The sequence below is a fragment of the Eutrigla gurnardus genome (assembly GCF_963514095.1).
Source record: "Eutrigla gurnardus genome assembly, chromosome: 8".
In the NCBI taxonomy this organism is placed as follows: Eukaryota; Metazoa; Chordata; class Actinopteri; order Perciformes; family Triglidae; genus Eutrigla; species Eutrigla gurnardus.
This window is the reverse complement of record NC_139922.1, coordinates 15,862,800-15,889,709: the sequence shown is the minus strand read 5'-3', so window position 1 is coordinate 15,889,709 and position 26,910 is coordinate 15,862,800. Positions and strand designations below refer to the sequence as shown.

Here is a 26,910-nt window from a genome sequence, read left to right as displayed (position 1 = left end):
GATGATTAATAGCCTATAAAATGCTTGCTCAACTTGATCTGGCGTTTATATGGCGTTACTTGGACTGCTTCGAGCTAGTTTATAGAACATAAATAAACGATGCGGGGAGGCAATACGTTGTCTCCATAAAATACATAATTATTCAGTATAAACTAAAAAAAAATGATCAACGTGTGCAACACGCTTAGTGTGTTGAATATTTTGTCGTGTTGCTGGACACGGATGGGCATCATCGGGGGCACATCACCCCTCCCACATCCACGCGCGCACAGCCCAGACACACACACACACACACACACACACACACACACGCACACGGAATTTGTGCTCAGCCATGGCTCCCTGCTAGATGCTCAAAGCGGCTGTTGTCAGAGCGAATTAAATCTGCACTCGCTCGCTGATTTCCTCCTGACCTTGCCTGCCTCTGGTTGGGTTTTCAATATTTTATTGAGGATTCCTGCGCTGCCGTCTCCCCATGGCTACATCGGATGGACTAGACGGCTGTCTGCACCGAGGCAGATCTCAAAGTGACCCGAACATACTCACCGAACCGGACATCGATTTGGCTCATGGCACAGGTAAGAGATGCGCGTCATTGTCTGGATATATATTTGCTACAATGTGCGAGTGTTTTATTAGATTTCCGCTTCTTTTGCAAAAAAAAAAAGAAAAGAAGAAGGCATCGTTGCCCGTCAGGGGATATCGCAACACCGAGGGATAGCATGCTTCCAACACAGGACGTCAAATGCAGGCTGTAATATCGCGGAGCTGCAAATTGAAAAATGAATGTGCCGTATCAGCGTCTGTGAATGGGCCGCGTGCCCCTCCAGGTCCGCGCGTGATGAAGACGCCTGTAGCCCGTCGGGCTGTTATGGCTGCGAGTAGTATTTGGGAATCAGCGTGCAGGCCGTTTAATGTGATATTAGTGCGTGCAGCATTTACAGTATTGCCTCCCCAGTGAGCGCACAGATTCGTCGGCACAAAATCCGCATGCGTGTGTGGTCCACGGTGCTCGGCTGAGCGTATTTGTTGTCTCACCCGAGCCTCCATTATAGCCTCGTTATTCAGGTGACACATGGGGTTTTTGGTGTGTTGCATTTTCAAAAAGCACATGTTTCCTTTGGTTTTAGTATAAGGCTTATTGCAATGACCCTGCGTATTGACAGCTCTATCAACCCCCCACCCCCTTCCCTTTCCAACCACACTAAAATCCTCACTGCTGTGATCAATGGCCGTCCGTCCACGTGATGTAGGCTATGGGTGGAAATACCCACAATTCAGCAAAGTGATCATTCATCAGTTCATGCAAGTGTTTCTCTTTTCCAACACGGAGCCCTTGTTTGTCTCTCCGCGGTCTGTTAGTCGTCCCCCTGCATATGGAATGATGAATTGATCTTTCATTAATAAGAGGGGAGCACCGGGGAGCACTCATGTTCTGCACTCCTCCGATGAACTTCCTCGCAAATAGACTTTGTGTGGTTTTTGCATCTGCTGCACATTCTCCTCGCTTTTGAATCACCTTCAGATGCAGATATTGGTTGGATTTTTACCCAAGTGAGGCTATTTATGGTTCATGTTGTGTGGGCTCGGTTGAGAGTCTTTGCCTTTTACTCCCACGCATGCTGAGTTTTACACACATGAATGATTCAGAAAAAAAACAACAGCGTCCTTCACCTCTCAACCGTTTGGTAACGAGGCCCGTGTTGCTTCGCGTCCCCCTTCAAATCACACCCGTCCACAATCATCCACGATCGATCCTCGCTGGATTCAACCCCTCCTATATGGACCGCTTCATTCACACATAGGTGGATGTGATAATGTCCTGCTGTGTCTCTGACACGCCTGGATAAACAACACAGCGGCTCGGACAGATCAGCCGTTGCTAGCGATGAGAGCCGAAGCTGTTAGGGGACACGCCGAATATCAGCCGCTTAAACGCTGGGATATGCACAACTGCATCGCTGTCAAATATGTGAATAGAGTTGTCAATACGCTGCAAGGACAATGTCAGTGTCTGGTGACCCAAAGTACACAACATCGCCGCCCCGCCCCTCTCCGTGTGGATCATCACTGCGCCAGCGTCTGGGACACCAGCCTTTGCCAAAGGATTACTTTGGCAAAGACTGCCTTTTTCCTCCCCAACATAGTGGCCCTTGCAGCTGCAGTGGCCTGACACTGTATTCATCCACTTACTCAACACTGGGGAGAAGAGTCAATAGAGACGGCAGCCACAGCTGCCCAGCACGGACATGTTTTCTCTTGGACAAAGGTGCCGTAACGATCAAGTCAACTGTCCCAACAATCCAATCTGACTCCTTCTTATTGAGTGTGTGGAATAAACTCAACTCTGATAATATGTTCACTCATTGCTGCTATAATGTTATTACTTTTGCTTCTGATTTATATTCCACAGTTATTTGGAAACCGGTAACAGGAGCAGCGGCATAAAAAACGTGTTTAGTCAGTCTGTTTCCGACAAAGACCCTTTTTAGATTCACCTGCTCACAAAATGTCACGTCCACTCAAACTTCCACTCAGTCATTGCAGAGCGGCGACCAAGGTAATGGTGTTGAGAGGACACCTTGAAGCTTTGCGGACAGGAAGCGTGTCCAAGCGGGGGCCGTCCCTGTGGCTTCATTCCAGTAAGTCATTCCTCTATTGAAAGACACACAGCTAGAGAAGCACCGGTGAGGGAGGTTTAGGCAGGAAGTTTGGAAAAAGAGTTACATAAGACACGTCAGGAGAGAGCAGAATATCAGTTATTAAAAATACAGTGCAAATACAGCTTCCACTAATGTTTCTTTCTATCATCAGTTGACCCGTTTGAGCTAATATTTTAGTCTAGAGAAGGTCATAAATGAGTAAAAAATAACCCCCCAAAATATTAAGTGTACAGTCACACAGCATATCCCCCTCCTTTAGAAGTGGGAACAAAGAATGAACAAAATGAATAAATAAATGATTAAGGTTATTGGAATTAGACTTTTCAATTCATTAATCAGCTTCAGCATTGCTGCAAATGACCGCCCACACAAAAATGCTGTAATAATTCATGGAGAAAATCGCTTTACTTTCCCCCCCTCGCTCTTTAAGTCAGACTGCTGGGGAAGTGAATGAACATTATCCCTCACTGGAATTCGTCATCTTGCTCGAGGCGACTCCAACGCGGTCGATCTCGGCTCGCGTGGCAGTTTAAACCCTGCGAACGGTCGGAACCCAATTTGTCCGGTCCAGATCAGTCTTTCAGGTCTCATCCCCCTTCCCTCGGCCTGACTGATACCTGGATAATTCCCTCAGATCTGATATCAGAAGAATCTCTGAGTATCACAGGTATAAGTGGAGCCCCCTCTAACGAGGAGACACATGGAACCCGGTGAAAGCTGATATCGAGCCATGACGATGACTCACCCCCCAACCAGAGCAATGTCTTGTACATAATACCTCCCTTATGCCGAGGCCTTGATGAGAGAAAATGGGAATTTCTGAGTCAGCAACGTCTTACACAACGTACTCCCCATTTAAAGGTACAACATGCAGGCGTTTTCTGGGAAATAGACTGATACAAAAACAACCCTTCTCTATATCACTTACGACCCACTAGAAGTGTTGGGAGGTAAAGCTCGCTCGAGGAGTGGCCAACCCTAAAAGTGTGTTCACAAAAAAATGAATGTAACATATTATACTTTACACAAGGCTTTGTTGAAAATGAGGCAGTAAGAACGGACGCAAAATTGCCACAGGAAGTCCTTGCATAACAGTTATGTGTACTAAAGGGGACATCCAGTATGATGCTCGTTGTCAGTATTGTATTTGGGGTTTCTGCTCAAACAAACACATGCTTTCATGCTCAATAACCCTTAATTTTTCTCATAACTTCTCACTGAATATACAATATGTAGTCTATCTATCTGTTGCATCCATCACTAGCGGAGCTGGAAGTGATCGGCTGTCTTGCTCAAAGACGCTTGCCCAAAATAACTTACCTATCCCTGTTTTCTGAATGAATTTCAACCTCCCTCTCGAGTCTCGAAGCAGGGCAGGCACTTGTTGTATTGAGCTGTGGATCGCATGTGTGGAGGGGATTAAACAACAGCGACTGAGAGGTGAGAAGTTTTCCAGTCTAAAAGAAGTGGGAAGAAGTGAGAACAGCAGAAAAGGAGTCTCTAAATATCTGACAACATGCTGTCTATCTCTAGCCCTTTGGGTTATCAACCTTATTCTTAGCGAAAATACACCTCTCCACATTTGAGTACATTATACCAAGAAATGGAAAGTAATTTGTTGGCATGGTAAGTGTGAAAGGGGAGAGTTAGTAGTGGAAATGATCCTTCAAATACAGTCAAGTCAAGTCTGTTTACAGAATGAGACGGGCTATACATTGAGTATATAATACTGATTATTCTCACGGGAGGTGAAACAATTAGTTGTTTCATCGATTAACAGAAAATGAACAATTTTAAGACGTTTTAAGCAATAAGGCCTCAAATTCACAGGTTCCAGTTGCTTAAATGTTGGGATCTGCTCCCTTTCTATTTGATATCATTGTAAAGTGAATATCTCTGAGTTCAGGACTGCTGATTGGACATAACAAGACATATGAAAACATCTGGAAAATGTGTTTTATAGACAAAACAATCGAGAAAATAATCAGCACATGAATTGGTAATTTAAATAATTCTCACCTCTCTATTGTGCTCACTGGCCAAGTTCCATCCTCACAGTATCTAGCTGCACTTTAGTTAGATTTGCTCTTCAGAAGAACCACCTGCACCTACGCACAGCCTCATTATTAAGTTCTGACTTCCTGCTTTTCAGGAGCGGAGCTGTAATTCACGCCAGCGTCACCACTTGGCCTAATGGGACTGTGAGTCAGTCAAGGCCACCTGTTAGAAGTCGCCACTGGAGAGCTATTCATTTCCCCCTCCATGATGCCATAGAGCTCCCCACAGAAAGCAAAGGGCGACAAACACTTAGCTGTCCAGAGTCAGAGAGTAGCTTCCTGGTCGCCTTGTTTACTGCTGTTATTATTCATTTATGTTGTTGGGACTGTGGGAAGCAAAGGAATACAGTTTTAAAGCTGGCACTTTAACACAGTGATACATATCCATGGCTACAAGCACTGACTCATTCAGTCATGTTGCAGGGTCTTTGGTAAAGGTGAGCGATATGAATAGAAATATTCTATGGAACTTTGTGGTATTTTGTACCATAACCGTCACCTAGGAACATAAAAATCTGAATCAATTATATGAAAAATATGCTTCCATTCAGGGTCTGAGGAGTCACTGAATGGTTTAATGAAAACATGTGAATCATATGCTGCGGCCTCCAAAATCTCCAGACCTTTGAGTGTGGTGTTCACGTCAGCTCTCAGAGAATCAACGCCAAGAAGAGTTGTAGCTGATCTTACTATTTATGTTCAGTTTTTCCTGTAATTTGTCACCAATTTCATTATTCATACTGTTTTTTCAATTGGAATATTGTCTATATCTATCTGTTGGGAAGGTTTTTGTTTGGGCTAATGAAGTGAAATAAATACGTGACAAACAAGGCATTCCTCACCTCCTTCCTGCTAAAAAAAAATTGGAAATATTGCTAAAAAGAAAACCTGCTGATTTGCAACACTGCAAACAATGGTATAATTCCACCAGAGATATTAACAGCATCAAATCTCGTCTTCATTGTCTCTTAGGGCTGCAACTTATTATCATTCATCCATTATTTTTTAAATTAATTGTCTGGTCGGCAAAATGTCAGCAAATCACTCTAAGAATCAACCGTCCGAACCCGAAGGCTAATCCGTTTACAATGACATTAAGCAGAAAAGTAGCAACGCTTCCATTTGAGAAGCTGGATCCAGCAAATCTTTGGCATATTTTGCTTTATGTGAGTCTTCTTTTCTCCTCTCTCTCTCTCTGTAACATTGCTGCGCGTTGTACCAACTGTACTGTTACATCGTGGATCCACGGCGGCTGATTAGTGAATGGGGATAAGCTGCATCTGGAAGCCTTGTTGAGCTCCGCTCTCTGTGGACACTGTCGTTCTGCCGCCCATGAAAATGGAGCCCAAAATATGCTCACAACAACATCATGTCTGCTCCCATCGGATGTGGGACTAGACATTTTACAGTGTTTGAGCATTGATCTGCAGGAGAGCCGTCAGTTCCGTGCAGACTCATGCAATGAAACCAATCACGAAATCACAGCCGGAATATGCTGGAACAAGACAGTCGGGCAGTTTAACAGACAGCTCTCGGAGATCAGAGAATGAAGACCCCCAAGCAGGCCCTCCTTTCTTCACTTCAGTCAGAGAAGCCAGTGTAAAGGCAGTGCGAAAATGAAACTACTTTAGCCTTTAAAGGCTGAGGTTAAAGGGAGTGCAGCACGTTGGATGCACTATGCTGAGAAGGGTGAAGAAGAAGAGAGGAGAGTCCTCTGGGTACCGAGTCTGTGGAAAAGTGGAGGCTTTTTTTGGGAGGAAAGGAGGGAGGTGCTCTGGAGGTGAGAAAGAGATGAGGAGGAGGCGGCATTTTGTTGAATAAAAGCCAAGAAGTTGTCCTTATTGCTAACTGGCCGGGCTGAGATGATGGATGGATCTACAGGAGAACATTAAAAGAGGAGCAGTAGCTACATGAGCTCCAGTGCTGAACCGTTTGTAGACCTACAGTGATAAACCAAGAATACTAAATTCCCCGTTTTACCTACAGTATCTACAGTATATCACTTTCTCTTCAGTGATTTTTTGCCTCATTGACTCGCCTTGGTATTTGCATTTTACCGCTATTGAACATCTCTAAGCTTGATTTGTTGGAATACATTCATGAGAATGAACTTGCAGATACTTTAAGATGGTCCATTAAGTGCACTTATTGATATTGAAAATGCCTTCTTGCTTCAAAATAGTAGTCATTTAAAGAAAAACACATAATATGTTACTTAACATAGCCTACTCACATTGGACAGGTTACTTCCTCAATGAAGGGCTGCAAGTAGGAAATCCATCTTAAAATGATGAGCTGTAAAGTAAAATATATGTAATTAACAAGTCCTGCAAACCAGTGAACCCTAATCCTATTATCACACATGTGCATTACAGTATAAGTGCTGCCAAAAACATCACTACGACAGTGAATCAAAATAGGAACATTGCACGCTACAAAACCAAAATGATGAGCTGAAAGACGCTGCAGCTGAGAGGAAGTGCAGAGGCGGGTGATAATTCTCTTATGGGTTCATAACTCTTCCTCGAGTATTGATTTACCATCGATATACAAATTGCTGTAATAGCTGCTGTTAGTACGATGGAGAAAAAGAGTCCTATTCATCTTCTCACTCTGAAACTCTGGAACATCCTCAGCAGCACTCCCAGCGTCTCTCTGTCTCTCTGTCTCTCACACACATACACACACACATACATCGATGCATCGTATCCTCACACCTGTTCATAGCCGCTGTGTCCCACCCTCCTAACGAACCTGCCAGATTCAGTCAGAGATAGATGAAGAGGGCAGAGGGGAGTCCCGGGCCCCATCCCCGATAAACACTCCCGTCTGGGACGGAGAAACACAGGCTGTCTGATAGGCATTTACGCTCCAGTATTATTGAACATCTACGCCGGGGGTTCTCAGGAGATTGCAAATTAAATACACAGACAGATCAGATAACTGTACTTGAAGTAATACAGGCATAAAAAGGAAATGAATTGATGCTTTTCATTGTGCCGTGTGTGAGGCATCGAGAGGAGCTGGGAGGGAAGTGAGCGGGGGGTCAGCGAGTCTATGGCCTGTGTTCAAAAATCACTCATTCAATATTCCCTGCATAAAACGACAACACTCAGCAGTTTACTCTATATATTGTGTGCATAGAGCCAAATACCACAGCATTTAAAGCCGTTTTGAGTATCACATGGATCCCTGAAGACATCTGTACAAAGGGATCAATTTAAGTTTTGGACACCCGTTAATCACTGATTGTTGTTTTGTTGCATAAGTGTAATTCTCGATCAAAAGGTGAAGCACTGCATTGTGGGATTTCTTGCAAAAGAAGCACATATTCCATGGAGGCAGTCACTTAAAACAATTTCATATCGTATTAATGTCAGCTCCCTCTCACCTGGCAGCCGTCTAAATATACCTGCTTTCCTGTGTGCTCAGTGCATGATGATGTATGAATCCTGGTAAATAAGCAGGAGCCCATGGTGACATATTTAAATGTCTTGTTTTGCAGCAAGCGGTAGGAGCAAATTACACTTGGAAACGTTTTATGGATCATAATCATTTTTGCTCCATCATTGTCACATAACTGTAATAATCCGTGGTGTTTAAACCATTAATCACTTCAGTCATTTATCAGCCAAAAATATCACACAGCCTCTGGTACGAGCTACTCCAATGTGAGGACCGGCTTCTTTTCTCCGTTTCTTGATTGTTGTAGATTTAGTTGGGTTTCGGACCTTTGATCTCACGTTGGCATTTTCTTTTCTAATTTTTGACATTCCTAGAAATTGAGAAAAATAATCAGCAGGCTCATTGACAAAAAATAGAAACAGCTGCAGCCCTGCTATGGTGAATGCATCTAGTGTATATTGATTAAAACAATTGCAGATATAGCCTCTATTTTCATTACAATATGAGATATTTGGGGGCATTAATGGGTATATAATTTTTACCTTGAATTTGAAAACTTAAATACAATGGTGGGAAGTAAATGTATTGCATCAGGATGCTAATAGAGAGTAATGCTGGACTTTCTGTTAGTTTTCAGCACCGTGGACAGCGCTATAGCCATTGCATTGCAGCAGGCTGCTGAACCGAGCAGAGCCGTGTTCTGTGTGCTGATAAGTCAGCCGGCTCTTGATCTGCTGGGAAAGAGACCCGGCTTTTTTTTTTTTTCTTTTTCACCGATGACACATTAATGAGGAAAGCACATTGTGCAGATCCAGGCACAAATTCCATTTAATTTAATCATCCCATACATCCATGTAAGCCAAAAGCTCAAATCCAATCCCATTAAAACTGCTATTAGAGCCGCGGCCAAACACTATAGTACAGAGTTCCTTGTCATTATTGATGAGGGAGTGGCTTCTAGCAACTTCCCCATGAACACAGATTCATCATACCGCCCAAACCTGTTCTTACTACCAGGTAATGAAACAGGGCAGCGTCCCTCTGGCACTGAACGCCCGCAGGGAAGCTTGCCTGGTCACACGATGCATGTGTTTGTGAAACTGGGCGAGGACAGTTCTCCTGTCTGCCACCAGTCCCAGACAGCGCTCACTACAGACTCCACTGAAGGGCTGACTCATGACAAATGGAGATCTGGATCTACTTGTATGGGTGATAATAATCGAGTGGGATGCATAAATGCAATATGACACATAACTCAACGTGGGAGCAGAAGCTTTTCCTTACCTACAGAGCCATCATTTTAAATAAACTGTATGTCACACCCTGTTCTCCATCTCATATCTCTCAACAGAACCAGCAGGCAGCGTATTTGTTTGACCCCACGTCCCCAGTATGTCTCCCATGATACGCGTGAGATGGTCATTGGCATGGTTATTACACGGTGTAATACCACCGTGCGTGTAGCGCCTGGTCTGTTGGAGTATATCCGTACGTCCATGACAGATGAGGTTACTGGACAGTTAGCGGACCGGCTCATGTCTGAGCTGCTGGCTTGGTTCATCCTGGCCAGGCGTGATCCATTTGTGGTCCGGCACACAAGATGAACACGATTTCTTTTTTACTTAAAAGAGAAGCAGCTTTGCACACGCCACTGTACACAATGGCTCACGCTTTACATCCCAAACCGTTCCACGCACACTTGAGGGACTCCAAACCCGAGCTGCATCCTTGCCATGGGAACTTGCTGGGAGATTATGCAGCACTACCGGTGGTGATTTGTATTGTTCCTCTGTGCGCCTCCCATCGCTTTCCAGCCTGGAGAACATGATGTGCTCTCCTCCCTGCGGAGCGACAGGAGCCCAGTGGAACGGAGCTTCTGTATCGAGTCTAAGACAAAAAAAAAAAAAAAAACACTCTTGTCGTCGCACAGATTGTGAAAGCAGTGAATATTTACGCTCACATGCTCTCCCCCTCTGTCTCATGCACACCCTCTGTATGCTTTATATAAATGTTTCAGCCACTGACCTAAATCAGTGGAAATAGCAGGAACAAATTACACACCATCGCTCACCCACCTGACTCCGATACTGGAGTCTATAACCAGCCTCGTTGATGGAAAAGCACCCACGCCCCATTGAAGACCCACAGCTAACCTGGCTGAGCGTAAACTTCCAGGAAGCAACGACTGCTCACATTTACACCGCTGTTATATTTAGGAATAAAAAGAAGGCTGCTATTGTTCGCGGATGCTTAAATGTTGCGTGATTGGAGCTGTGACTTTTTTGTTGCTGGGAAAGTCTTTCGAAAATGCACGGCAGCCTCGCCACTTTATTTAGTGGCTCTAAAAGTTTATAATTAAACCATCTCTGTGAAAAAGGCTAATCGTTTGCAAGCTGTACTTTGGAAGATGTAAAATGAGCCGAACGAGTCGACATGAATCTTGCAGTTTGTTAAGTTAATGTGATCGCCTGCAGGGGCTCCCCAAAGTACAAAGGGTGAACCAAGACTTCCATTACCTGATTGGAGGGAGCTTTTTGATGGGACAAGATGAGATTTGTTGTAATGGGAACGTAGCCCAACACTTAGATGAACTGGAAGACTTCCTGAACACATCCGGGGTCTTCTTCCTCTGGTGGTTGTCATTTTCCGAGGCTCGCCCTATTGTGTGGGTGAGAAAAAGCACTTTGAGCATGAAGCCTTTCGGCCCACTGGGTGGGTGTGGCGGCTGCAGCGAGGCTTTCACAGTCGATCATAGATGGTCTTTTCCTTGAAATGAAGGCGTGTCTGTGTGTAAATTCAGCATGTGTGTGAGTGATCCATATTTCTGAGCAGCGTATAAGCAGTGGCGCCAATTTTATTCATTCATTTATTTTTACTACATGTATTTTTTTTTTAACCAATCAAAAAAAAAAAACTTACATTTTTTTTTAATTAAACAGTTTTGGTTATTTCACTTGAGATTTATGTTTTTGCATTATCACTCCTCTCACTTGGATTGAAATTAAAACGACGTGGTGCATTGTTGGTGTGTTGTTTCCACTCCTGCACAGTCTTGATGAAGCAGATGAGTTTTTGACTGTTAAACTCTTGATAAATAATAACTATGGATGTTTATTTTATTCGTTTTTTACTTTGATTGTTGCTCATTTCGCATATAGATATAGATAATTATGACATGGCAAAAATACTTAAGATTTGAAAGCTACCTTTAGAGGGCTTTGAAAAAACAAAATGATTATTCATGACTATTAAACGCACTGGAATAAATCAGCAAGAGTGAGTTCCAACTGAAAATATCCCTGCCCACACATATCCAACCACCATCCATCTATCTATCCATCACGTCTCATCCACATGTAAGAAAACACTTAACATTATCATAACGTAAAACTGTCTATTGTCCTCGCAGCTATCAAGTTAACAGCCTGTGGAAGTCTCTGGTCACGCATAATGAATGCATACAGCGTGCAGGCAGGCAGGTAGCTTGTCAAATCATTTCATGTGGGCTGAATAAAATGACTGGACAGGCTCATTACAAACCTGCTACAGCCACAGAGACTATTTCCTCCCCTCTTCCTGAAGTGGAAACAGAGAAGCAGCCTTTCATGAGAAACTGAGAATGAACTAGATTCTTAGTTTTGTTGATGCTGCAGCAAAAAGGCTTAGACGCGGAGCCACCCACTAGTCCTCATTCTCAACACCAACATATGGTAACAAACATGGGCCTCGGGCACTTCCTATTGGTTGCTGGCTACACTGACATCATTTCAATCTCGTGATTGCCAGTAGCCCACACACTGGAGTTTCACACTTCGGCTGTAATCACTTTGACGATCTTGAAGCTTGACCTTTGCAGACTCATGAAGGCCTACAGTGTGGTACCGTGTTTAAACAAGACAACACAGTATGTAAAACACATGCTTGGATAAGTCATTTAAACACTGAGGAGCACAGCAGGCCTGATTTATTTAGGCCACTATTTATTTATTTAATTTGGACCGCTCCGATACAATACGTTTCCCCCGGAAATGAAGTACATTGTTGTAAAAATGGAAAGGAACCAACAACAAATAGAAAAACAAGAACGTGACGTTTGCCTGGTGGTTAAGGTCCTCCGTCTAATGGAAATATGATCGCAGAATTGTCCAAAATGCATTCTATAATAAAACTGTCCAGAAGAGCGGAAATCTCTTTTTGCCCATTAGTCATTTTATTATTTGTGTATTGTTGAAACTGTCTGTTCATCTCATAGCAGAAAGAAAGCTTTGTGTCCGTGTCGGCTGGACTCATTCTGTCTTCATTATTCTCTCCGCTCCTCCTTTAATTACTCTCTTTTTACTCGACGACCACCGTTCTCCCTCTTAGCCTCTCGTTTCTCATTCATACTCTCTTCGTATTACATCGTTCAGCCTTCTGCTCTCCGCTCTCTCCCTGCGAGTTGTTAGCCGCGTGCACCGACTGTGTCCGGGGCCCCCGAGGCGGCGGGGGCCGCACACAGATGGCGGCGCAGTTGTAAACCCGGGGGGGTAAAGTGAAGAAAGTTAGCTGACGTGGCCGCGGGTAAAGGAGGTGGTTGGTTCAAGGGCACATTGTTAGTCACCTGGGTGGAAGGAGCAGGTCGGCTCTAGCGAAGGAAGCCGAGGTGCTGGGGGGCCCTCGGAGATGACGGGAGACAGAGGGGTTATTTATAGCAGGGATGAACACACACTGTGTTTAGCAGGACAGACTGCACAGTGAGACTTACTTCTTTGTTGTGAGCCACAGGCTCGGTTCAGAGGTACAGTAACAACAGGCTGCAGGCGTGCTGGCGGCTGTGTGTGAGGCTGTACGGAGACGTAGCCGCGCTTTGGGCAAAATGCTAACGCTAGCCTGGCAACGTGCTCACAATGACGATGCTAACATGCCGATGTTTTGCAGGTAGAATATTTGACATTAACATTGTATTTTTTAGCCTAACATTTGCTAATCAGCATTAAATACAAAGTGCAGCTGAGGATGATGGGAATGCCATCGTTTAAGCAGGTGCACCAGGCTGTACTCGTTTTAGAGTGGTATTGTGTGTTATGTTATAATAATAGTAAGATAGTATTTTCTGACTCACATGAAAACCCTCCAAGGCTTTTTAAGCATCCCGGAGATCTGAGTGCTGCCGACTGTTGGAACACCTGCTTTCAAAATAAGATAAATACTTGAACTTTCAGTGTACTTTGTCATTACTAACATAGTTTGTGTCCCAGTGAGCTGCTCGATTAATGATGGAGCGTATCGGGTGTGTCTATCAGGCTTTGCCTCGCACAACCTCACTGCTAGGCATTCACTATTATCCTCTCCCTCAGTCTGAATCCCTTTCAAAGTCTGCTGTAATCATTGTTCACTCACATCCTTCGCCTTTTGAGGGTTTTTGGCTTTTCTTCATTGTCAAATAGGATCTTTCATTCTTAGCCTTGTGTTCCTGAATGTGCTGACAAGCTGGTTAAATGGGTTGAGGTCTCCCGCTGGCACACTAACGAACTCTGATGTAGTTTTCTTGCCAAGTCACATTATCGCATTGCCTACTTTATTCCACTCTGAAATCATTTTGGAATTCACGCTGCACAAAGTTTATACCGTAATGTGTCTTGAATCATATCACGGTTTCTATTGGGAATTTCATTTTTGAACGTATGTAAAGCACCAGCTGATTGGAATTACAGTGTGTACAGACTAGTGTTGTGTAGCACTATGGGCATACAGCAAACGGCTATTGGTCGACCGCATCAGCATGACACGTGGATTTAATAAATCCTGTTTGCATTACCATATTAATTAGAATGGCACGTAATCGCCACATGGTGCATGTAGTTCATTCACGCTGATCTGACACACATTTCGATACATCCTCATCCAGCGGATAAAAGAAATCTCCATGTGCCTGCGTGTGTTTTCACCTAATTCCTGCGCTCCTGTCATATTTTTTTCTGAACGACTACCCCTTCTATGAAAAATGAAGAGTTACTTGATATGCATTATAAATAGCTGCTCCGTGATTGGACGAGCCCAGACTCTCCTGCAAGCTCTTCCGTATAGCAACAGCCTCCTCCCATCCCTCCTTATCATCGCTTCTCCCTGGAATCCCCCGTTCTCTCCTCCCCCCCTCCTCCCATCTCCTTTGCTTGAAAAAATAAATAAATAAACGCAGACAGATCTCGTCCTCCATGTGGCTTCACCCCCCAACCCACAATGCAATGGGTGCTGCCATTCGGCTGTGTAGGGGGCAGGCAGTGTCTGTGTAGGGGGCTCCTCTGCTCTCCTCCTCTCCCCTAAGCTACAGACTGACTTGCTCCTCCCGCTGGCTCCCACTGCTGCGGCAGCATCTGGATGTGGATGTGGTCGCCATGGCAACAGCAGCGGGCCTGACCCCACCTCCTCTGCTCTCCCCTTCTCTTCTCCTCTCTTCTTCTCTCACCACACACACACACATGCTCTCTCTCCACACACACACACACGCACACACACACACACACATACACACACACACACACACACACACACACACACACACACACACACACACACACACACACACACACACACACACACACACTCTCTCTATCTCTCTCTCTCACACACACACACATGCATGCTCTCTCTCCACACACACACACACACACACTCTCACACACACACACTCTCTCTATCTCTCTCTCTCACACACACACACATGCATGCTCTCTCTCCCCACACACACACATGCATGCTCTCTCTCCACACACACACACACACACACACACACATACACACTTTCTCTATCTATCTCTCTCACACACACACACATACATGCTCTCCACACTCTCTCTCTCTCTCTCTCTCACACACACACACACACACACACTCACACACACACTCTCTCTATCTCTCTCTCCTTCTCTCTCCACACACACACATGCTCTCTCTCCACACACACAAACACACACACACTCACACACACACTCTCTCTATCTCTCTCTCCTTCTCTCTCCACACACACACATGCTCTCTCTCCACACACACAAACACACACACACATGCTCTCTCTCCACACACACACACACACACACACACACACACACACACACACACACACACACGCTCTCTCTCCACACACACACACACACACACACACACACGCACACAGACACACCTCTACCCCTCCTGCTCCCCCACTCCTTCTCTTAAGCTTTTTTCCCCCTGCGCGACTGGGTGCGTTTCCTTCAAGCTTGACCTGGATTCTGTGTGCGGCGCTACGTCTGCCACGCTGCTTGTGTGACAGCAGTGATGATGATGGTGCGCATGGTCAACTGACCCGTTCGAAGGAACCTTTAACGTCCAACTGGAAATTACCTCCTTTCATCTCATTTTTCCTTTCATCTTTACTTACTCCCCCTGTTTTCTGCCATTCATTTAATTATTTTTCTTCCTTCTGCTTATGTCTCCCTCCCTAATTCCCCTTGCCACTGCCTTTTCTTTCCTCTTCTCTCCTCATCTCCTTTCCTTGTTTTGCACTTCCTTCTCTTTCCTCCCCCGTTTCTTCACTCCTTTATTTTCTTCTGTATTGGTTCTCCTCTCCTCCTCCAACCACCACCACCCTCTTTCTACTCCCTCCTCATGGGCTTTAGGGCAGAAGCAAAAAAAGAAATATGAAAAGGAATCAGCTGTATCCTCCCTCCTCCATCACTGTACTCCACATCACACCCTGAGCCACTCTGCAACCCCCCCCCTCCCCAATCTCTTCTTCCCCCCTCAACCTCCCCCATCACAAATCCTTGCCTCCTCCTCAGCTGAATATTTGAACAAAGATATCAGCCTCCTGAAGGCAGATATCGCCGTATATTTTTGTCACGCTGACGCATGTACCTCTGAAATACATGGAATTTATTGTACATTTCCACTTCCTTCCTCCCTTTGTGACTACAACCCAGCAGCAATGTTCGCACATGGATCTGTAAGCTCACACTGTATGAGTCACAGCAATCATTCATTGAAATACATTTCCTTTAAATGGCTCTGTGCTGGGATGGGGACAGCTCAATAGATACATTAATATCATGTACCGCGTTCGTCATAGATCACTGCGTTCTAATTTCATTGGTTTTTATTCCTTTCGTCTGGTATGTAGTTAGTATATGACACTCAATTATACTGAATCGTATATATAGATATATGCACTTTTGTTTTAGTTATTGATACTTGTATGTCTTATTTCCTTTTTACCTCTTGGGTGCTTCTTAGTTGATGATTTGTTCTCCTGGATGATCAGAAAGCACTTTGTGGGAGTTAGGTGGAATCCCCAAAAAGTATTGCCTGCATGATAAACAGAACATGAACACATATGATTGAATCATCCTCAGAAAAAAGCAACATTGTTATAAAAATGCACTGCAACTCATGTTTTGTGGCATTTAAGAACAAGTTGCAGAGACGTTTGCACCTCTGAGAAAACAGATCACTTATACATGTAGTGTAGCAGAGGAGCGGTATATTAGAAAAGGCCTGTTTAACCAGGCGGCCGAGTCAAATGCAGTTTATGGGAAAGCAGAGACTGGCACACCTGTTGGTCTCCAGGGGAACTGCATCTTTTGTAGTGTTATGAGGCCGTCTGTGTGCGCTCATGTTCGCTCCAAACTTGGACTGTGGGAGATATTTATTTTTGATATGTGACGTATGGCTCGGAGGGAGGGGATTTGCAGGGGAATAACAGCCATGAGGTAGTGTGCCTTGATCAAATTAGTCTTTCTAATTGAATCTGTTCACAGCACTTGGAGTCCATCATGCTTCATTCAGTAAGGTGAGCATACTAATTGTTCTCTGGTTTCTTTCCCTTCATCCCTGTCGCCCCACCTCCATGCTCCTTCTCCTTCTATGCTTTTGATCTTCCTCTCCAAACCCACTCCCACTCTTTCCTTACCCCATTTAATCCTCCTGCAACTCTTCCCTGGGCTTCTTTCCCCACTCCACTGTCACTGTAGTAGAGTTGGTGGACCAGCAGAGGGTGCTGAGGACCGGCTGCTTGGTGAGCGGGGTCCACACTCCACCCATCCGACGCAACAGCAAGCTGGCCACCCTGGGGCGCATCTTCAAGCCCTGGAAGTGGAGGAAAAAGAAAAACGAGAAGCTAAAGCAGAGTTCCACAGGTACGAGCGCTAGATGGGCGACGTGATTGGTCTCTTGGTTCACATCCACACACACTTTCCAGCTTTATGTGCTGAATACGTGGTTAAATGTGATGCTCTTGCTGTAATGGAGAGTGCTATTGAATCAAGGTGAAAGAGTGAATGTCATTCAGGGAAACGGTGACAGTTGCAATGTGTCTCAGTCTGTCTCCCTAATGGCTGGACTTGCCTTTTTAATGGGCTAATTTACCCATCATACTGTATAGGTTTATTTAAAAAATATATATATGTCTAATAACATCCTAACAATAGGAAGAAGGAAGTAACAAGGAAGTAAGATGGCCGTCTGAAAACAGAGAAATAGAAATAGAGAGTAATAGAAGAGAATAATAATAATAATAATAATAATAAGCAACAGGAGGTAGCATAGAATGACTTTCTATTACTGGAGCTGATTCACGTGAATGTCACATAGTCATGACGTACTTGCCCTGTCCTATTGTCTCACAGATGTAGCATTATCCAGCAGTCTTCTTTGCCACGACCCGAACTCCCCCACCCGGGGATGCTGCTCGGAGGGCGCTGTCCTGCTCGGAGGGTTCGGGGGATCCTTGAGCTCAAACCTCACGGTCAGCAGTGTGGAATACCTCGGCCCTGAGGAGGAGCTTCCCCCTCCAGGTTGGACAAACCCTCACATACAGACTCATATATGGAAATTATAGAGCTGCAAAAAGCAACAGATGAGGAGAAAATGGATTTGTAAAGTGTCTTTTCCTCAGCCTTAGATCAATACAAGGGGTGTATCAGATCAACAAAAGTTGTAGATGATATGATTTAATTAGCAAGTGTCATCAAGTTAAGGTTTTAATTAATTCTGTACCCTCTGCATGTTTAATGTAATCCACTAAGCTCTTGCTTTATGAAACGGTGACATGTGTTTGTCTGTGTGTACCATCGGAGGGCAGCAAAGGCAATTGATTGTTCCGTCTGCCATAAGAGGTCCACAATGTGCATATTTGTATGTCCAAAATCAGCACAGTATAGTTGGACAAACATGTCATCAGTAAACCCATGCAGCTTAGTACAAATGTTACAGCAAAAAACAATTCTACCAAAAAGATGAACTCATAATCATTCATGTATTCCGGTAGCTGCCCCTCCTCAGGACTGTGAATGCGCGGAGGAGAATGTTTTAATACCAGAGGAGGAGAGAGGCGAGGAGGTGCACCCCGCCGGGGATCTACCTGAGGGTCTGCAGGACCCGGGAGACCAGGCGGAAGAAAGACCGGAGGAAGACGTTCCTCCAGCAACGTCCCCACCACATGTAGCTCCAAAGCATTTCCCCCAGCTGAGTTCTGGAGATGGTGAGTGTGAATGAGGTTAACTCATCAGTTAAGATCAATCTGACGGGTCGTGATGTATGGGAGGGGAACAAAGGAAACAACAATTCTCCTTTGTTTTTTGTTAAATATTGGATTTACATGCAACACAGCACAAGTTTAGAGGAGGATTCACTCTTTGATGGAACTGAAATATGACAAGGGGCCCAAACTGACGCCGTTCTTTTAAGAGATCACAAGTCAAAAAGGTTCGGAACAAGTAATTTAATATTTTAACAATGTATTTTCTTGAATAAGGTTATTGCTTTTTAACAATATAAGATCATAATCTGAAAAGTACCTCAAATAAATGTATCCTCTCAAATGATTGTGAGTGCATGAAATTAAATATTTCTGTAAAGAAACTCTCTTTGATCTTTACTCATCCAGATCAAACTTGTTGGGATTTGTCCACTTTACTTAATAGTACTACTATGACTATACTACTAATACTACTATGAGTATACTGATGCCTTAAGCACAGTCCTGCAGTAAGTAACCTTTCACCATTGAAAATGCCTAGACCTGTGCACACTCACCAAGGTAGAGTATAGACATAGACATAGATACACTGCTGACGACTGGTTGGAAAAATACATTGCTCTCGTATTTTATTTTGCTCTTGTATTTAACAAGAGTCAAGCGTATCGGGGAGTTTTAATTCCCATATAGTGTTCCCCAGACTTCTCTTCTGTATCAGTAATAACTCCAGCCCCCCTGAGCCTGCAGACTAATATGAGGATAGGACTTAAAGAAAAAAAGGAAAGCGTTAATTAACCTCCAGACTGTCTCTGCTCGTCCCTCCCTTTCAGATTCAGGCCCTGTGTCGCTCCCCACTCACCTGCCCAACTCCTACCTCCCCAAGGAGCCTCCGCCCAGGGCCACAGAAAGCATGGTGTCGATGACCCTGCTGCTACGAGGGCCCCTGGGCAACGCTTCGGGGTCCCCACATATAGGCAATATGATGCACCCTCCCATGCCCCCTAGCTGCATAATGGAGGAGCTGCAGAGAGCCTTCGCTTCCAAGAATAGACAGGAGAGGTGAGTCCTCGAGTTTACGCCAAACAGCTGTTAGACACACTGGGAGGGCGAAAAACAAATGTGTTGCTTTGTTCAGTCTTACTGGTGTTATAATAAAGTTTGTCCACAAATCTCATATTTCTGACGCTACATTTCCCCAAACTCGCTGGTGTCCCCTTCAGTGTCCATGAAGGGTGTGAGCAGGCCTCACCTCCAAGGCTGTGGTGTTCGGACGGACGACTCTCTCGCTCCTGCAGCTCTGAGAACCAACACACATCCTCTTTCGGGGGCGGCTGTGTGGGAGGCGGAGGGTCCGACTGGCCAAAAAAGGAGGCGGAGGAGAATAAGGAGAACATGCGGCTGGACCAGTGCTTCTCCAACACCTCAGGCCTCCCGAACGACCTGGAAGGCTGGAATGACTCCGTCATCTCTGGTGGGTTGGAGACGTTAACAGTGTGATTTACAAGTGATGTCCTCTTTCATGCTTTTTTTTTTGGCTCCACGCTGTACATATTGCAAAATGAAACATCCATCCATTATCTACCGCTTATCCTGTATTCAGGGTCGCGGGGGGGGGCTGGAGCCGATCCCAGTTATCATTGGGCAAAGGCAGGGTACACCCTGGACCGGACGCCAGTCTATCACAGGGCCAACATGTAGAGACAAACAACCATTCACACTCACATTCACACCTACGGGCAATTTAGAGTCACCAATCTACCTATCCCCATCTTGCATGTCTTTGGACTGTGGGAGGAAGCCGGAGAACCCGGAGAGAACCCACGCTTACACGGGGAGAACATGCAAACTCCACACAGAAGGAACCTGGGCCGACCCGGGAATCAAACCCGGGATCCTCTTGCTGCGAGGCGACAGTGCTACCCACTACATCACCGTGCAGCCCCCAAAATGAAACAGTGACGTTAAAGTTAAATATTTCCATTTGAATGTTCGTACACTTCTATACTGGGATAACAGTGTAGTAACCCCTCTTTTAGTTTTAAGGTGGTCCCATCGGTGTCGCTTTCAACCACAGCAGGAAGGAATTTTCACCTCAAATATGCAATTTTCTTATTTTCTTTTAATTTTCTTCCGGCCTTGGTAGCTCTACATAAGCGGGGCTACAAGTCGTTCAGTAATAAAGACGTAAACACTCTGCATTGCCTTAAAGTTGTGAGTTGGCACCTTAGCCCAACTGTTATTGTTTCATTTCAAATCCAATTTGCTGCGGAACAGAGGAAAGACAAGATTAAGTGTGTCTCTGTCCAGACACTTCACTGTAAATAACAATCGCTTGATGTGGATGGGAGTGCTGAGTGCAGTTAAGGTCCTCTTCTACAAAAGTGTGTTAACGCGTGTGTATACCTGGTTGCAGGTACACTTCCTCGCAGGCTAAGGAAGGAGTTGCTGTCTGTCAAGCTACGAAACAGGCCCAGCAAGCAGGAGCTGGAAGACAGGAATATCTTCCCAGTCCGGAGCGACCAGGAGCGTCAGGAAATCCGTCAGCAGATTGAGATGAAACTCGCTAAGTACGAAACAAATTCTTTCCTACATTGCTATCTGAGTACAGTATAAGTGTCTTAAATGTGACATGTTATTAATGGGATGTCTTGATATGACCCTGCGGGTAGTTAAAGACGTCAATGCTATTTCACAATGAAATCCCATTTCAGTTTGTGGGCAATGATTTTACAGGGTTAACCTATACGTTTAATTGCTTAGGTTACATAAACACCCAATAGAAGGAGGAGCAGGTGAGATTAAAAAAGAAAGAAAAAGAAAGTCTGATCTAAACAGATTATCTGATTGTTTTGAACAGCCATGATTTATGTTGTGTAATCTGCTCAGAGGAGGCCGTTTTGGGGTAACACTGTTAACTCCTCATATTGTATTCCAGAATAGCAATCAACCACTAAAAGTGAGAAGGCTGCAATGAAAACACTGAGCGACAGGAACAGTCTCGTGTGTGAATGTGTCACAAGACCCAGGTTCTTTAACACCAGCGTATCAAACGGGGGCACGCCACAGTGTTACGTAACCCGCTGTGCAGTAACTCGCAGCCCGAGCTCCGAGGGCCCACCCACGCTCTAAGATCCATCACCCGTCTGCTAGAGAACTAAGAATACCGCCTCCCTGATCTATTCTTAGATCCGCTGGAAGAACACATATTACTGTTATTCGTGAAACCGTGTTCTCGAGCAGCTTGAGGTGAGGGTGGAGCACGGCTGCAGCTTGCGTAAGAGTCGGCACGCTCTGTGATTTGAAGGGACGAGCCACTTGTAGCACAGCGGTGAGAGAAGCTGCTTGTTGCATAAAGACCCGGGTCTGCTCAGCACCAAATACAATCAATTTGAATTTGAGGATAATACAGAATAAATGAATGATCTCAGGAGGATCAACAAGTAGTCTTCAAAGCAGATGTTTGGTGCCGACGTTGCAGGAAAAAAAAATCCAAAACGGCTTCTGGGCAGCAGTTCAAGTTTTATGCTTTGTCTGGAGCTGTTATCTGTAAATCCCTGAGGCATTGAATAACTCATTTCAATATGATTACTTCACCCACAGTGCCAAGCATATCCAAGAAAATGCCTTTTCATCTTACAGTACAGTATATGCATACATTGAAGAAGGAATATCCTGGTTAAATGTAGCAGAAAACGGTAAAGCAAAAAAAGCAAATTTCCCCTGGGCATTCATACTAAACGGCAAAACAATCCATCACACACTAGTTTTGATTTCGCCGGGTGACTCCCACCCAGATTCAATCAGCTCTTTTTTAGCCCCCCATCCTATCTGCAGCTCACCATGGAAACCTACTGTTGCTGATCAAGCAGAAAATGTCATCAGGACGTACGGTAGATAATGGCACCTTGTCTGTCCATTGTGTCAGTGATAGATGACCTTTCTATCTTTAGAGACTCCCCGCCTGGCACGACGGCCGCAGCCACACTCTGCCGTTTCTAATCTTAGCTCTGTTCAATAATGCATCTCCCCATGCACTCCCTTCTCTCCACAAATGTGTTGTCGGGGAGTTATAGCAGCAGAAATAATGGGAGTGAGGAGCAGGTGGGGGTTATAGCTACTGTACTGAAAGGGAGAAAGCTAGGAAGGGCCAATTCTATCTCCCTCGCCAGTCAGCAGCTGAAATAAACGACTGGAAGCCTCTGCCACCCACTCGTTGCTTTTTATTGTTTTTTTATTCCTTTGTTTGGATTTTTCATTCCTCCCTGAAGATGTTCTATTTTAACTTGTTTTCTTGCAGCATCCTGAGTGGGAGGTGGAAACCCTCATGGCAACAGGCGTTTATGCATCAGCATCATAAAAATCCTTAAACCCTGATGTAGAAGGGGGCGGGTGCAAAGTCGACCCGTTGTCGTGATAATCTCACTTATCCCAAATAAACCATCTTCTGCCACCTGAGAGCCGCTGAGTAAAAAAGGCTTTGTGATTGGTGCGGCTTACAAAGATGAACATCCTACTTTGTTGCCAAAATAGTGTTCAATATTGACAGCAGTCTGATTTATTCAGCTCACCAGCGAGAGATCTGCTGCTTAAAATAGCCACAGACTGTAAAGCACATACAGCTCTGTGTGCCATACTGAAATCCCCATTAGTGTGTTGCTAGGGAGAAGTGAGAGTTTCTGCGGGAAGTCTTTATTGTCTCAAGGATACCCGAGCGTTGTTGCTAAGCAACTCGGCAGCCAGGTCAATAACACAGCGGATGGTCGTATTCGCTGGGGCTTTGAAAGTCATTTTCTGTTTCATCTGTTTAAAACGTAACGCTGTGAAGAGCTCTGGGAACACTTTTGTCTCTCGGCGTGTTTTTAAACAAAAGAGTCGCCACGTTTGGTTCCCTGACTGATGAGATTTAAGGAGTGGTGTAAAAACAGGTGCCTGATTTGATCAAAAACGACTGATAAAAAAAGAAAAGGGGAACCCCACACAAAAGGACAAAACATAATGAAGGAGAAATGGATCAGAATCCTTCAGCTAGACCACCTTCTTGGTGTTTGCAGCCCATTTTTAATTTAACAAACTCCTCATGCTATTCCATGTATTAATTAACACTGACCTGATTGCTTGGCTGTACTGTAATTGTACACACGGCCAGCTTTGCTTCCTCTTCCACTGTCTTAATGTAAATGCTAATCAAATGCATCACATAATGCAGTTTAGTACCGATGCCTTTTCTGCTCCGATGTTCTGTCTCGGTGCCACGCGGTGCTGTGTGGGTGTCCAGGTCTCAGTCCATGTGACCTAACTTTGATCCTTTTAGAGGACAGAACTATAAAGCGTGCCGTGTTATCTCGGGTGAGGGTGTAAAGAGAGTCGTGCTGCGTGGCGGCATTCTGCCCTCTCTGTCCTCCACCACCTCTGGAGGTGTGCCACATGCTGTCTGGGGGCCGAGGCCTCACATTTATTATTGATACGGAGGATGAATAGTGCACATGCACGGGGGACTCCGGGAAAAACATTGGATTTTCGGAGACCTTTTGCGTGCTTTGATGGTGGGGGAACGTGACAGCCTGAAATGAATGTGTGATCTGAATGTTTAAACACCGTCATTACAGCAAAGAAGAGATTTGAATTGTATCTATAAGCTATTTAATCAAGTATTTCATTACGTTTTAAATTGATTAATTCCCCTTGAGAAATACAGGTGTTTTACGTAGCAACAAATGACATGAACTGGTGCTGCAACGTGTGTAAAATGACTGTGCCAGTAGCCTAGTGTACACCAGGAGGAGGCTGGGGATGCCGTGAGTGGGAGCCCGTTAGGCTCCGCCCCCTCCACATTATGCATGCAGTAACCGGGGAAACTAGGGTAGTCGCGCCCCAGCAGCACATCACGACTCAGTTGAAAAGCGCCCGTCGGCTGTGTCGGATAGTAAGAGGGGAGACTGAACGCAATACGGCAGCCGCGCCTGAGATGCAGCATCTGGTCACAGAGCAGTAAATCCCGCTGGAGGATTCTCTAAAAACGAGAGAATTGCTGCGCTTCTTCGACGGTTCCAGATGTGGGGAGCGCCTCTGCCGAAGCACCACAGCCGCGGTTTGGATGCGAGATGGAGACATAGGGGATTCCTGTCGAGGACGCGCACAGTGAAGAAGCTGCAGCCGGTTTAAAGAGGACGCGGGACGGCGACGGTTGACGTGGGGAAAAGAAAAAATGGTTCAAAACGTGGTTTTGGTGTTTCTCCGCAGGAGGCTGAGCCAGAGACCGAATGTGGAGGAGCTGGAGAGTCGGAACATCCTGAAACGTAAGTTCAAAAACCCTTCCTCGACGCTCTGTTCGCGCTATTAACTCTCTCAAATATATGTGTCGCCTGGTGTAAAAACACTCGAACCAGGGCGAAATGATGCATTAATGATAGCAATAAATAAATAAATAAATCAGCCGGTGTAGTATATTATTCAGGAGAGGAACGCATGAGTGCACATTGCTTCTCTACACCGGGAAGCCTGTTTAAAGGGGCAGCAACACGGAGGACTCCTATGACACACTTGTTGAATACATTTTTAATACATAAAAAAAATAAATATGTATATATATATAAAATATATTTCAATCAATGATACATTAATGTTAATTGCTGGTATATTGAATCTGTATATTTGTTTTCCTTTTCCCCAGAGAGGAACGACCAGACAGAGCAGGAGGAGAGGAGGGAGATCAAACAGCGGCTAAATAGAAAGGTACTACATTTACTTGTGCCTCCTCCACATATTTACAAGTGTGTTTTTCTGATAACTAACAACACTGACCAAATGAACTTGGTTTGTGTGACTCTCGGAATGGTTAGCTATAAGTCTAATTTCTCGTGTTCCAGCTCAACCAGCGGCCCACAGTAGACGAACTCCGAGACAGAAAGATTCTGATCCGCTTCAGCGACTATGTGGAGGTGGCCAAAGCTCAGGACTACGACCGGAGGGCGGACAAGCCCTGGACTCGGCTCTCGGCGGCAGACAAGGCGAGTACTTGTGTGCAATGCAGAGACAAATAATATTTGACCCTCACGACCTGCCGTTATCACCTATCACCAAGCACAAGTTCACCATTTAGGCCAATCTGATTACTACATTCCTCAAATTCTATGACCTTTTGCGCCACAAGACCACTTGCATAGCACGTTGGGGTTATCAGCTTATCTCCCACAGTTCTCTGTCCCCCCAGGATGATTATATTTTCACTTTGCTGTGCAGACGTCGCAGCGGCCCGACGGCTCAGGATGTACTTAGGGATGCACTAATGTTGTTTTCCCTCTTCCCCACAGGCTGCGATCCGAAAAGAGCTCAACGAGTTCAAAAGCACCGAGATGGAAGTGCACGCCTCGAGCAAACACCTCACGAGGTGAGTATTGTGACGTGTGTTTCGGTGCGTAGCGTTTGTTTGGGAACCCATGCCAGCTCTATTCTGGGATGGAGTGGTCTAAATTTAGATCTCCGTGCTCATCCAGAGAGCGCGGAGGAGCTAAAGATAGATGGGGAGAGAAAAAAGGGAGTGGGGGATGGGGGTTGGTTGGTTGTCCTCTGGAGAGCTCTTACTGCCAAGCCGAGAAATGATAAAATGCCAGTGTCCTTGGCTAGCCTTGTCTGAAAAGCAGGGGTCCTTGTTGTGAGTTGTAACAGTGACCCAGAAGGAGGACTGCATGCAAATACGTGTCCAGCCTCTCAGCACATGTAAAGACTGGGCTAAAAATAGCCCCACAAAACTGATTATAGCTGCAATAACAATAGCTGGCTGCAACGACAAAGGCACCCTGCTCTCACAGTTTGTACTTTTCCCCTTTACTGAAGGTTTTCCTGCTTGTTTGTCTCTCCAGGTTCCACCGGCCATGAAGGTGGGGAGTTTCTTCTGTGAAGAAATGCTGACCGTGGAGATTTCCTGAAAGCTGCACAGCAGCAGACAGTTCAAAGAGCCTGGAGCTTATTAGTCTCCAGTGTGTCTTTAACATTCTCCCAGCACCCTTGACTATCATATGATGTGTATGAGGGCACGGGTGTGGGAGAGAAGGTGTTTGCGGCACTGTGTCCTGGAGACTACTGAACGTCGCCACGCGGAAGCCGGCTGGCGGAAGAGGACGCCGGCGGAGCCTCTAACTCTCAGGATGAGAGCGGAGGAGAGAAAACAATCTTGTCATTCAGTCAGTGTTGGTTTTTTTTGTACTATTTCATGGACTCCTTTGACAAGGCGGTGTGAAAGAAGTTGTGCATGTGACCAGCTTCACCTTTTTCTTAACTGATGAATAATGTGTCACTT

The 26,910-nt window shown here is 45.1% G+C and overlaps 1 protein-coding gene across 2 annotated transcripts; it reads left to right on the top strand.

Annotated features, from left to right (window-relative positions):
• Window positions 1-284: 284 nt before the first annotated feature.
• phactr3a (phosphatase and actin regulator 3a) lies at window positions 285-26,765 on the top strand. Of its 2 annotated transcripts, none has more exons than XM_084014849.1 (12): window positions 285-578; window positions 17,110-17,274; window positions 17,764-17,931; window positions 18,405-18,617; window positions 19,445-19,673; window positions 19,835-20,085; window positions 21,028-21,181; window positions 24,855-24,910; window positions 25,285-25,346; window positions 25,481-25,621; window positions 25,925-26,001; window positions 26,474-26,765. In XM_084014849.1, the coding sequence occupies exons 1-12, from the start codon at window positions 476-478 to the stop codon at window positions 26,487-26,489; spliced, it is 1,635 nt and encodes a 544-aa protein (XP_083870975.1). In that variant the 5' UTR covers window positions 285-475; the 3' UTR covers window positions 26,490-26,765. The 2 variants fall into 2 exon arrangements, with proteins under 2 accessions (XP_083870975.1, XP_083870974.1); XM_084014848.1 differs by having other exon boundaries at window positions 18,402-18,617.
• Window positions 26,766-26,910: the final 145 nt, after the last annotated feature.